General features: G+C 40.9%; 1 protein-coding gene across 3 annotated transcripts in view; it reads right to left on the bottom strand.

Moving 5' to 3' along the window:
• LVRN (laeverin) overlaps positions 1–13,755 on the bottom strand; it is a 126,598-nt gene that overhangs the window by 71,845 nt on the left and 40,998 nt on the right. For 2 of the 3 annotated variants that reach the window (XM_033929063.1, XM_033929062.1), the window contains exon 4: positions 2,565–2,691. The exons of the other annotated variant lie outside the window; for it this stretch is intronic. In XM_033929063.1, coding sequence (XP_033784954.1) covers positions 2,565–2,691 — 127 coding nt within the window. The remainder of the gene's footprint in view (positions 1–2,564; positions 2,692–13,755) is intronic. 3 annotated transcript variants of the gene reach the window in all.

Here is a 13,755-nt window from a genome sequence, read left to right on the forward strand (position 1 = left end):
GCAGGGGGAAACTATTGATGAAAAATCATACAACACATAATAGCCCTCAACCTGCAAAGGACTAAGGGCTAGATTCACTAAGCAAACCGATTGGTTTGCAACCCAATTTTACTCCGACCTGATTCACTAACCTCTATGCCAATCCGATTCCGATCCGTGCATGCAAATGAGGGGAAATGGTATGCAATGTAGGATGGGCCACGATTCACTAACAAAAAGCAGGCACACCGACTGGGCTGGCCGATCCAAAAACAAGCGACTGCTGAGGACCAGTCGCTTGTGCAAAAACCCTGCTCTCAGCCCCGATTCTCCTGCCTATTGCCACCCTGCTCAGCCCCGATTCTCCTGCCTTTTGCTGCCCTGCTCAGCCCTGATTCTCCTGCCTTTTGCTGCCTCTTTACTCTCTTGCTCTGCCTCCCTTCCCTGCAGCGCGAGCCTGTGGTTTTAACCTACTTTAAACCAGCAGGTTAAAACCACGGGTTCGGAGTAAAAAAGTAAATAAATAAATAAAAGCACAGACTGCAAAACGCATGCGCAACCATCTACGGGCCAAGTAGATGGTCTGCGCATGCATCGGGATCGCTCTCCACTGATCCGTGTTGTCGGTGGGGGGAATGCCTCCAATCGCCCCCATTTGCATGCAGAAGGTTGGTGAATCAGTCGGCCTGCCTCGGATCACCCACAGATCGGAAGGTTAGTGAATCTTGGCCTAAAAGTTCCCAAAAAAACAAAGTGTTCCCTATATACCAATTGCTGGCATGCCAGTACATCAGTTTTATTTATTGTTTTCATTTATGTTCGTGGTGGCAACACATTAACATAAGTAAGGGCACATTCTACCAGTGGCGTAGTAAGGGGGCGGTGAACCTTTCCGGGCGCCATCTTCGCAGGGGGTGCCGGTACCTCTTCTTTCCCCCCCCCCCCCACACACACACACTTACTTTAAATGATCACCAGCAGAAGCAGCATCTTCTACTTGTTGCTTGCACCGGCCTCTAACCAGGACGTGACATCAAAGGGAGTCAAAGCCAGCGCGAGCACAAATGAAAGACGCTGCTCATGCAGGCGAGCATGTCAAGTGGTACGTGGGGGCGTTGGGGCACTCAAGTGGCGGAGAAAAGTGATGGGCACTCAAGCAGCAGGGAAGAGAGGGGTGCACAGCGTGGCAATGCAGGGTGCCACCGCCCCGGTGCTAATCTCCCTCATTATGCCACTGCATTCTACTTTGGGCTGAGAGAAAAAAGAATGTCAAAATTGGTGTCAATCGGGAGTCCATCTTAATTAAAAGAAGAGAATCTGCTATTTGGGTTGATACTAGAATCAATAAGGTCTGCCATTTTGTTTGTTTTTAAGATTCTTTATGGTCAGGCTCCATCCTGTTCTCAGAGGGAAGCTAAGATCCTTACAGGAAATTAGATTAAGGGGCTCATTTTCAAAACACTTAGACACACAAAGTACCATAGGTTTGGGATTTTATATACAGGGTGGCCAAAAGTAGGTATTCAATATTTATTCATAATTTCTTTTTATTTTACAAGTACCAAAAATAATATGTGTGTGAAGTTTTTCTGTGAGTTACTTCATATTGATTTTACTCGACTATCATTCAGTACTGTATTATACCTGAGTGGTGTGGAAGGGTACATTTGTTTACTCTTTCTAAAAATACTAGGACTAGGGGCCATGTGATGAGGCTACTAAGTAGTAGATTTAAAACAAACCCATATTTCTTCACACAACATGTGATTAAACTCTGGAATTTGTTGCAGTAGAATGTGGTGAAATCAGCGTAGCAGGGTTTAAAAAAGGTTTGGATAATTTCCTAAAAGAGAAGCCCAAAGGCCATTATTGAGATGGTTTGGGGAAATCCACAGCTTATTCCTAGAATAAGCAGCATAAAATCTGTTTTACTACTTGGGATCTAGCTAGGTACTTGGAACTAGAGAATGACACAGGAACAAATTTTTCCCCTTCCCCGCAGGAACTCATTTTACCATCACGTCCTGGCAAGTTATTTTCCTGTCCCTGTCCCATTCCTGCAAGCTCTGTCCTCATCTGAACAAGCCTCAAACACTTTAAAATGATAAATGTTTGAGGCTTGTGCGGTTAAGGCAGAGCTTACAAGAATGGGGCAGGAGCAGTGACAGCGACGGGACAAGGAAATTGAGTTCCTGTGGGGCCAAATTTGTCCCTGTGTCATTCTCTACTTGGGACCTGGATTGTTCACTATTGGAAACAGGATACTGGGCTTAATGGACCTTCAGTCTGTTCCAGTATGGCAATTCTTATGTTATGTTTTTAAATACCTGTAAAATAAAAAGAAATAATGAATAAATACTTTACTGTATACCTACTTTTGGTTCACCCTGTATAGACTGATGTTTTACTGTTGTAAAAAAACATGTGCGATTGTTCTGCTCCTTAATTTCTTTTGTAATCCACCTTGAGCTTTTAGTAAAGTGGAATAAAAATATTCATATAGATTAGATTTTACTGTATCTGAGTTTGGAGGACGTTGTATAATTCATATTGAAAGGGAAAAAGAAAAGCAAGTTGTTCCTTACCTGTTTTTGTAAGTGGGTAACTCACATTTAGTAGCTCTTCCAAATACAAGAAGATTGGGCCTGTGATGTTTAAAGCAAAATCAACAGATCCAATTTTCACAACCTCCTTCCGAGCCCAGATACGTATCTAGGATAATGTGATAAGGCATTCCTTTAGACAAAGTGCTCAAATATTTATAAAAAAAAGAAAGAAAGAAAGAAACATGGGAAAGAAATACTGAAAACACAAATTACAATTACCTGCTATTGGCATAAATTTTGACTAAGCCCTAGAAGTGCAAAGAAGGGCATCTGTCAGCTAATGAGGATCAACCCATGGCCTGAAACAAATCTACAGAGAAAATAACTATTCCCCACCCCACCCCCAAAGGAACAATATCTGTTTCCCTCTTTTTTTGTGTGGTCATTTTATTATTCAAATCATGTTCCATCACAGACTGCCAGGGGTAGCCAGGGGCAGAGGAGGATAAGAGAAGAGGGGACAGGCAGAAATTTTCTTTAAGACTGAACCCTTAGGGAGGAGGAGAGAGAAGGGAAGGTACAGAGATGGAAGGATGGTGAGCATGGAGAGAGGAGAAAATGTCAAATAAGCAGGAGACCCTGGCGAGTGAGTTAACAGAAAACAAAAAGAGGGACCAACATGATTTGAATAATAAAATGACCAGACAAAAAAAGATAGAAAAAATAATTTTATTTTCTATTTTGTGATTACAATATGTCAGATTTGAATTGTGTATCCTGCCAAAGCTGTTGTTAGACAGCGAGCATGAGCTAGCTAGGACCTAACAGTGTTTGTTTTATTTACACTTGACAGCGCTGGCATGGGGTTGGAGAGGGCAAAGGGAGGTGGGGTGGGTGAAGAGGATGCAAAATAAACCTGCCAACTAATTTTAAAGCTATATCATATAAAGTGAATCAAATTATATCAAATTTTAAAAAAAAATCAATTTTAATTGGCATAATCAAATTAAAATTTTTTTTTCCTGAATTGGACAGCTCTAGTGCACAGGTCCTGCAGTAGCCCACCCCTTCTACCCAAATGGGTTTCTTGCTACCAATGGAAAACATGAGGTGGCAGAGTCTGAAAGAGGGTATCTGCTCAAGGATCATAAGTTGAGTTTCTTAGATACGTTTTATTAAAATGCTAGAACACTTGTGAACCATGACATAAATATTCAGAGGGAATCATCTCACCAGGACGTGCCAATTTTAGGAGTAGGTGCTAAATCTAAAGCTATCTTCAGAAACTGCTTAAAGTGAGTCTTTCCTACATCATATCGCAGTTGAAATATGTAGAAATTAAGTAAATCAACAGACATTCAGTCCCAAGAAGCTTCGGGGAATCCTGCCAGCTCAGCTGATTGGGGATTCACATGCCACAATCAGTTCAGCCAGGTCTAATTTTAACATTTGAAATGTAAGCAAACATTATGCTGGCCTACATTTCAGGCCTCTGTTGTGGGTCTAGGGAGATTCCTAGGGCTACTTAAACTCAAAAAAGGCCACTTCCGGGCAAAACCACGCCCAGCCTTGGGGGAGCTTAGGTGTCCCTACACATCTCCCTACACCCGCGACAAATGACTATAGTGTAGGCGTCCTGCCTCGGGGAGTTTTTTCTAAAAACATGCGTCCTGATTGGGATGCCCATTTGTAGAATCAGCTCCCAAAAGCATTAATATGTAAAGCAAACCCATAATAACTATTATCAGAGCACTTAAACATGTTTCAGTAATTTGTATATTTTTGCATAATTTCCTAGAAATTCCAGGTAGGTAAATAACATATTATACAAAATTTAAAGCTAGTTGTTGATTTTTTCACATAAAATTGTACCATTTTGTCACTAGTGGGGTTTTTTTGTTTTTGTGGTTTTTTTAAATTATAACATCTCCAAAATTGGCACAACCTATCAACCCACACTCAGATCAAAAGAACATGACTTCCTTACACTATGCTTTGGAAAACTCTCTAAATCATTATGTAAATCATAACATCACTCATGTTCCACCCAAACTCTGCTCCCAAAACAAGCCTACACAGAGGTCACCTTAAATTACATGCTGCCTTGTCACCTTGCATTTTTTCTCAGTGCTGTCAAATATGTATATGTAACCCATGGCCTCCTATAGTACCCTATGGCTGGTTATGTGCACAGGAGGCAGGCCAGAAGAACACTATCAGGTAAAAAGAGGGTAAATAAGACAAATAGAAATTCATATTTCATCAGTATATTCAGGGTTCTGAAACACTGATCCAGAGTGTTTCTTTGGTTTTTCTTAGAGAAATTCTCTGCCAGTTCCCACTAGAGAGAGACAGATTGCTTCTCCCTGCTCCAAACTGTTCGCCTTCCCTTCTCATTCCAACTGCAGTTTTCTCTCTACTAGTGCTGCCCAATTCAGGGAAACATTTTTCAATTTGATTCGATTTTGACCTACTCAATTGATTTTTTTTTTTTTTTGATTCACTTTTCGTGCCCAATTGGGCATTTTTTATTTTTTTCAAACGGTATGGCGGGTTTATTTTTGTAGCCTCTTCACCCACCCCCACCCCGCTTTGCCCTCTCCAAACCCATGCCGATGCTGTGGTGTAAACAACAACAGCAAATATTTTTCCTCTCTCTGTTAAGTTCTAGCTCAAGCTCACTGTCTAACACCAGCTCTGGCAGGATACACATTTCAAATCTGACATATTGCAATCACAAAACAGAAAATAAAATTATTTTTTTCTACCTTTTGTTGTCCAGTCATTTTATTATTCAAATCATATTGGTCCCAGGCTCTGGTTTTTATCTGTCTTCTGTTAACTCATGCACCGGGGTCTCCTGCCCAATTGACATTTTCTTCTTCTCCATGCTCACTATTCATCTTTCATCTCTCGCTATGCCCACATTACCCTCTCCTCAAGTCACTTCATTGCCTCTCTGTTTCCGCATAAAGTGAGGTGTGGGTGTAGCTTGAATCCCCACGGACTGCGGAATGAAATCTGCCCCCCTTTCTGTGGGACTTTGCGGTTCCTAGCGGAGTGACAGTGTTGGACCTGCAGTTCTTCTCTGTATGTCTCCCTTCCCTCCACCATATGCAGGATTTCTCCCTCTCACTCCTTTCTACATCTTTGTTGCATCTCTCCCTTCATCTCCTCCACCTCATGTCCAACAATTCTTCCTTTCTTCTCTCTCCCCCATGTGTATCAGCCTTCCATCCCTCCCTCCCATCCCATGCAGCCTGGAGCGCTAAATGCTCCAATGCTCATAGAATTCCTACTAGCGTCTGAGCATTCAGTACTCTGGGCCATGGTAGAAACCTCCACAGCAGCTTAGTAAAAAATGGGGTGGGGATGGGAGAGGTATGTTTGGTGACAAGAAGCACACATTATATGACCAGCATATAGGAGGACTGTTCTGAGGTAGAGTTTGGGAGGTAGAGTCATGATTTATTTGCATGTATACTTTACATGCTAACACTTACACTTACTCCTGAGCAGGCATAAATATCTGCAGTTTCAATCTAGTTGCAATTACTGCCAGTTTACCCCTAGTATTTTAATGAAAATAGATGCCTTCTTGCCGTCTCAGCCTAGGTACCTTGTTATAAAATTGCCCTTTTAGTTCACCCTAATCATTTTGCATGTACTAAACAAAATGAAAGAAAAGGCATGTCCCTAATATATCTTTGGTCAAAAAGGTAACTTGATATAGTAATAAGGCCATCAGAGGGCTTGATAAAGCCAAAAGTATATGCAAGTTAATGCTGAAGGGGAATGCAACTAGCAGTATCACTCTTAAAAATGAAAACTTACCTGCTACAACACCCACCCAATCTGCCTACTGATCAGCACCAGACGAACCAAAGCCTACTCCACCCTCCCGACAGTAGATCAGAACACACAGTCCCATCATGGAGTCGTCATGCGATAAACTGCACTGACCACATGCACTGAGTAATCCCAACAACAGCTGGACCCCCAGACACTGTGTGACACGAATGTGAAACGTATGGTATGAAAGAATTATTAATATTGAATGACACTGCCTAGGATCCATGATAGCTGTTACAGGGAAACACAAGTACTATGAGAACGAGCAAGGCCAGGAGTTTTCAGCACCTGCTGATAATTATGAGAGCAGGTCATTGTCAGCTCAGACAGGCTAGGAGTTTCTAACACATACTGATTGGTAAACATCCTCCACAAGGAAGGGGATGGGAAATCAGCTCATGAGGCAGGCTAGGAGTTTCTAGCTCAATCCACAAGCATTCAGTTAGCTCAATACATAAGGGGGGGGATGTGTAGTCAGATTGGTAAACATCCTCCACAAGGAAGGGGATGGGAAATTAACTCACGAGGCAGGCTATGAGTTTCTAACACATACTGATTGGTAAACATCACCCCGGCATTCAGTTAGCTCAATCCACAAGGAGAGGGGGATAAATACTGCTTCCCCTAGAAAGAAGAACAGGGACATTTCCACTGCTGATATGCTGTGTGATGACATTTTTTGAGTAAGCCTCCTGATCGTGGTCCCCCGACGGAGTGATGATGTAATAACCGGTAATGTATTGATTCAAACTCTGTACTTAATCAATGATTATGGCTAGAAATATTGTATATATGTAATAAAACTTAATTTGTATACTATTTTGATTTCCTGGCATTCTGTCCAGTGCGGAAAGTGACTGAAGGTCTTTGGTAAGCCTTTTTAAATAGTAATACATTAATTGGCGTAGTCGGCAGGATTTCTCTAAAGAAAACCTGAGCGCTCTTGTGATACAGGAATGTTCAGGAAGAGAGAGAAATCCTCAAAAGAACCTAGAGGTGCCCAGCTGGACTGAGGCACCGTATAATTTGATAGCACAAGAACTAGCCAATAATCATGGATTAACAGAGTCATGGGAAAAGGTTCTGGGAAGGGCAGAACCACTTGATCTTGTACAAGCTTTAGAAAAATGCCCCGATAAATCGGGTGATGTAGTTTAGAAAAATGCCCCGATAAATCGGGTGATGTAGTTTAGAAAAAATGCCCCGATAAATCGGGTGATGTAGTTTAGAAAAATGCCCCGATAAATCGGGTGATGTAGTTTAGAAAAAATGCCCCGATAAATTGGGTGATGTAGTTTAGAAAAAATGCCCCGATAAATCGGGTGATGTAGTTTAGAAAAATGCCCCGATAAATCGGGTGATGTAGTTTAGAAAAATGCCCCGATAAATCGGGTGATGTAGTTGCTTTGGCTCGAAGGAGCTGGGTATTAACTTCTGCATACCGTATGGTGCACATGCGGTAGAGAGGCGTTGTCTTATGCTGGAATGTAGTGGTAAACTTTGAAGAGATAAGTTAGATCACTATCAAAAGATAGCTGAGGAATCTGCAGTTCATATTGCTGCCACAAAATATAAGAAAAGGCGCGGTCGAGTAAATAGGATGTTGGAGTAAAAGTTCCTTTGTTTGAAAGAGCGAACTGCAAAGAGAGGGATTTTCACCCCCACCTTTTTCCTCCTTCGATGCTATCATGTGAGCTTGACGGCGGGCTTTTTGAGTTTCTCCTTTGATCACCAGGCAGAGGGGAGGGGGAAGGGGGAGGAAAAAGGAAATGTAGGAACTTGTAATGAAATTAATAATGTAAGCAAGGAACCAAAGGGTTTATGGATAAAACTTTACCAGCCTTATGCTATTTGGAGTTCCGATCAGCCGATATAAGGTACTTGAAGTTAATTGAAAGTTGTTTTGCTGTTCAGGAAACAAAGAAAGTTTGCGTAACAATGGAGGTAATTTAGGAGCTGTTTGCCTGATATAGCCTGAATTTTTTTTTCTTCCCTTGTTTCTTTATCAGAAGGGATTAGAAAGTGATATTTATGGTTAAAAACAGGGAGATAATCTGTAGAACGAACGTACAAGAATGTGGAGGAAAGCTTTGTGAGACGTGTTAAGGAAGGATGTGCCTTTTGTTGTAATGACAAGCAGGGACTAATTGTCAGCACTGCTTGTAGACTGGCCGCGGACTTTTCAGCAGTTCATTTGATACACAGACAAATTGTCTGAAATAAGGTTTCCGGTTTATTTGGGGAACGTACCGAAACAAAATAAAAAAGGGTAGGAATACATTTGTGTAATTATTAAAACAGACAGTCAGAAAGGCATATATTTAAGAAACAAAACAAATTATAATGAAAAAGAAGGAGAGAAGCAGCCCTGCCGGACTCCTATCACTTTCCTGTAGACTCAATTTTGGAGATGCAGGATAAGGGAAAGAAGTCAGACTCTAAATTCAGCTTGAGGTACAGATAGAGCAAGATAGTAAATTACATGAGTTTGACATATTGACATACAAACTAAGAAAGGGCAGTTGGATTTATTAATTGACCATATGAAAAAGAAGGGATGGGAAATAAATCCAACAAAAATACAAGGACCGGCAACGTCGGTAAAATTTTTAGGAATTCAGTGGAATAGAGGATATGGGGAAATCATTGAGAAAGCAAAACGAAAAATATTAGATTTTCCCACTCCAAAGAATATACAAGGTAACTAGTAAAAAATATGAGTTTATGTGGGGAGAAGAACAGCAGGTTGCTTTTGAAAATGCTAAACAAGCCATACAGACCGCTGTAGATTTGTGGCCCATGAGAGAGGGAGAAGTGGAATTACATGTATCTATTAATCAAATGCATGCTAATTGGTCATTATGGCAAAAACAAAGTGGGAAACGGGTACCCTTAGAATTCTGAAACAGGAAATTCCCGGAAGCAGGTGAAAAATATATTCCCTTCGAAAAACAACTTTTAGCATGTTATTGGGCGTTGGCTGAGACCGAACAGATTACCTTAGGTCATACAGTACTATTGCGACCACAAATTCCAATTATGCAATGGGTAATGTCTGATCCCAAGTCAAATAGAGTAGGATATGCTCAGGAACAAAGTATTATTAAATGGAAATGGTACATTTCCCAAAGAGCTAAAATAGGTGAGCATGGGGTAGCTACTTTGCACGAAAAAATAGCTAATATTCCTAACGGAGAGCTGGAAATCATAAAGCCAGTATATGCTCATGAATCCCCAGTGAAATGGGGAGTGGGATATCTTTTTACTGACTCCTGGTCGGTCGCTAATGGTCTTGCTACATGGTTAATGGGGTGGAAGTCCCATAATTGGTTAATTCATGGTAAGGAACTGTGGGGTAAAGAATTGTGGCAAGACATAGAAAAAATTGTACAGGAGACAATAGTGTCAGTATTTCATGTAGATGCACATATGCCTGTTGATTCAATGGAACGATTGTTTAATTCCCAAGCAGATGCCGCAGCTACCATTTCTGTAACAACTACTAATGAAATTCCTAAGGTGGAAGAATGGTTGGAAGGTACAGCCATTTGGACACATCAGAAAAGTGGACATCTTAGAGAAAAAGCTACTTACAGGTGGGCTCAGGAACGAGGGATTCCTTTGACGATAAATGTGATCAAACATGTGATCGGAAAATGTCCGGTGTGTCAACATATCAAGAACGGGAAGTACCACATAAGGTAATGGGGCACATGGGCAGGGGGCGATTTGCCAGCCCAGATTTGGCAAATGGATTTCATAGGACCGTTACCCAAAAGTCGTAAATGTAAATATATATGTACTGCTGTAGATTATTACTAGCATTCCCTTGTGCCTCTGCGTCACAATGGAGCATTCTAAGGACTTTAGACATGATTATTCAGTATTATGGTATGCCCTTACAAATACAAAGGAATTATCACTTTAGGGGGAGTAATTGATGCTGATTATCAAGGGGAGGTTAAAGTCATATTGATAAATTTAGGAGAAAATGATGTAATAATCAGTCCATAAGGAATTTGAACAAAAGCATAATAATACTTGTTCTGTCCTTGTGGAATTGTTATGTGGTTTATGGACTATGCTGTAAATAAACACGGTCCACGATGGTATCCTATGGCAGTATCACTCAATAAGGACCGAATGTGACACGAATGTGAAACGGATGGTATGAAAGAATTATTAATATTGAATGACACTGCCTAGGATCCATGATAGCTGTTACAGGGAAACACAAGTATTATGAGAACGAGCAAGGCCAGGAGTTTTCAGCACCTGCTGATAATTATGAGAGCAGGTCATTGTCAGCTCAGACAGGCTAGGAGTTTCTAACACATACTGATTGGTAAACATCCTCCACAAGGAAGGGGATGGGAAATCAGCTCATGAGGCAGGCTAGGAGTTTCTAGCTCAATCCACAAGCATTCAATCCATAAAGGGGGGATGTGTAGTCAGATTGGTAAACATCCTCCACCAGGAAGGGGATGGGAAATCAGCTCATGAGGCAGGCTAGGAGTTTCTAACACATACTGATTGGTAAACATCACTCCGGCATTCAGTTAGCTCAATCCACAAGGAGAGGGGGATAAATACTGCTTCCCCTAGAAAGAAAAGAGGGTGGACATTTCCACTGCTGATATGCTGTGTGATGACATTTTGTGAGTAAGCCTCCTGATCGTGGTCCCCCGTCGGAGTGATGATGTAATAACTGGTAACGTATTAATTCAAACTCTGTACTTAATCAATGATTATGGCTAGAAATATTGTATATATGTAATAAAACTTAATTTGTATACTATTTTGATTTCCTGGCATTCTGTCCAGTGCGGAAAGTGACTGAAGGTCTTTGGTAAGCCTTTTTAAATAGTAATACACACTGAAAACCACACCACAATCGCATCATTAAACCAAACCCGGACAACCTAATAAGAATCCCAACCACTTACACTGATGATGTCATACTCACCTCAATCCCATGTGGATATGTTAACATGAGATCAGTGATCAACAAGACTGAAATCATAAAAAACCTGCTCGATGAATCACAACCCGGATTTCTATTCCTAACCGAAACAGATACCAATGCAAGATGACTCCAGTTTGCAACTACTCTGCCCTTGTATAATTCTCACTTCCCTAGAACTACTAATGGTAGAAATAAACAGCGCCTCTTCCCAATGCCCCATCTTCTGCATACTAATGTCCCTCCTGGAAAGTGGCTAGAAGAGAAACCACAATTCTCAGACATCGTATCAAAAACCACTTTCATCATAGGAGAGCTCAAACTCCACCTAGACTCACCCTCAAATTCTCAAATCCTGAAATTCCTCGACCTCTTAAACGAGCTAGACCTCATACCCTTGTTTCAACAACCCACACACGAAAAGGGCCATCAGTTAGATCTACTTGCCTCCTCCATTTCAGCAAAAAGCACAAGCTATCTAGAATTTGGTTCCTTAGCCAAAGTATCTTAGTCACATCACCTACTCCTAGAATTCACCATATTCTGGAAAGAGATATCAATAACCAAACCAGCCCCCCGAGTAGCTTCTTATTATAGAAACAAAGTAGCCCATGAATCATACTGGGATGAAGTAGATAACTTATTACTGTCCCGCCCCCATCCCTGCCAAGACTTCCTGATCAATGAACAAATCCTAAACAAACTAGCTCCTCTCAAATGTAGCAAAAGAATTCAAAGATCATCAGAGAAGTGGTTCTACTCAGCACTTATGTCCCTAACAAGAGCTTGCTGACAAGCCAAGCACTACTGGCATAAACACCCCTCCACAGAAAACAAGACAAAGTGGTGCCAGAAAATCCTAGAATATAATTCACCACTGACACAAAAGAAGAAAGCGTACTACTTTAAACATATCAGCGCCAAAGATAATCTTAAAAGCAACAAACTGTTCTCAGTATTAGAAACCCCTTTATTCCAATAGCCTCAGAACTAGCTAACTATTTTAAAACAAAGATTCAATCTACATGAGACCAGCTACAACCCCTCCCCCCAACCAGTTCAACTAGACCAGTGGTCTCAAACTCGCAGTCCGGGGGCTACATGCTGCCCGCCCGGTACTATTTTGAGGCCCTCGATATGTTTATCATAATCACAAAAGTAAAATAAAACAGTTTCTTGATCATATGTCTCTTTAGCTATAAATTACAATATTATTTTTACGACTTAGCTAAAAGGGAAGATTTATAAACTATAAAGAGTTTTACCTCATGCAAAATTGTCATTTCTTTAATAAGACATTAACTATTTTTTTCTGCGGCCCTCCAAGTACTTACAAATCCAAAATGTGGCCCTGCAAAGGGTTTGAGTTTGAGACCACTGAGCTAGACCCACCATAACAAAACCACCTATACCAGCAGACAGATTTTGGAACAATTTTGAAGAGATTAAATCCAAAGACACAAAATGGCTTCTCCTAAAATACTCCAAAGCATTCTGCAGCCTCGATACCTGTCCACCTTACCTGATCAAACAACAGCCAAATGAAAAATAACCCAGTAGCTCAATTATCACCTAAAACCTGGCTTTTACCTCAAATCAGGAGAAGGAATTATCTTAACGCCTATTCCCAAGAATCCAAAGCGTAGCCCTTCTGATGTGATCAATTATTGGCCAGTAGCTTCCATCCCCCTATTTATCAAAATGATGAAAGGATACATCTCAAAAGACTCGAATACTACTTACAACGCTTCAATATCCTCCACCCTTCACAATCAAGATTCAGGAAAAATCACAGCACTGAGACGATGGCCACAGCACTAGTAACATATGGAAAAGAACTAATAAGCAAGGGTCACACTGCACAATCATAATCCAATTCAACCTAAGCAGCGCATTTGACCCGATAGACTTCGATTAAATGTCCGACATCTTCAGTAATTGCAGATTTAGCGGCCCAATCCTCTCCTGGTTCCAAAGCTTTCTAACCATTCTGTACTATGCTGTACGTAAGGATAGTAGACTTTTTGACAGCTGGCACCCTCCCAGTGGGATCCTTCAAGGATTTCCATTTTCACCATCATTTAAGTTTGTGGCACATTCAGCTCTTCGGTGCACTATGATATCCATACAGGGTGCATCTCTGTGGAATGCTTTGCCTACTGATATTAACGGATCTTCAAGTGTGTTACAATTTAGGACACTTGTGAAGACAATTTTGTTAAGCAAGCTTTTTCTTGAAGTTTATGTTACTATTTTACTATTGTTTCTGCTGCTTTTGTGATTGTATGTCTATGTTTTTTTGTACCCAGTGTATAATTGTGGGATGCTGGGAGGTAATAATTTTTTAAATAATTAAATAAACCTTCTAATGCAATCCTTGAGATCCAACCTAGATTTCACACAATTAAAACATTT

Source organism: Geotrypetes seraphini, chromosome 1 (genome assembly GCF_902459505.1).
Source record: "Geotrypetes seraphini chromosome 1, aGeoSer1.1, whole genome shotgun sequence".
Lineage (NCBI taxonomy): Eukaryota > Metazoa > Chordata > Amphibia > Gymnophiona > Dermophiidae > Geotrypetes > Geotrypetes seraphini.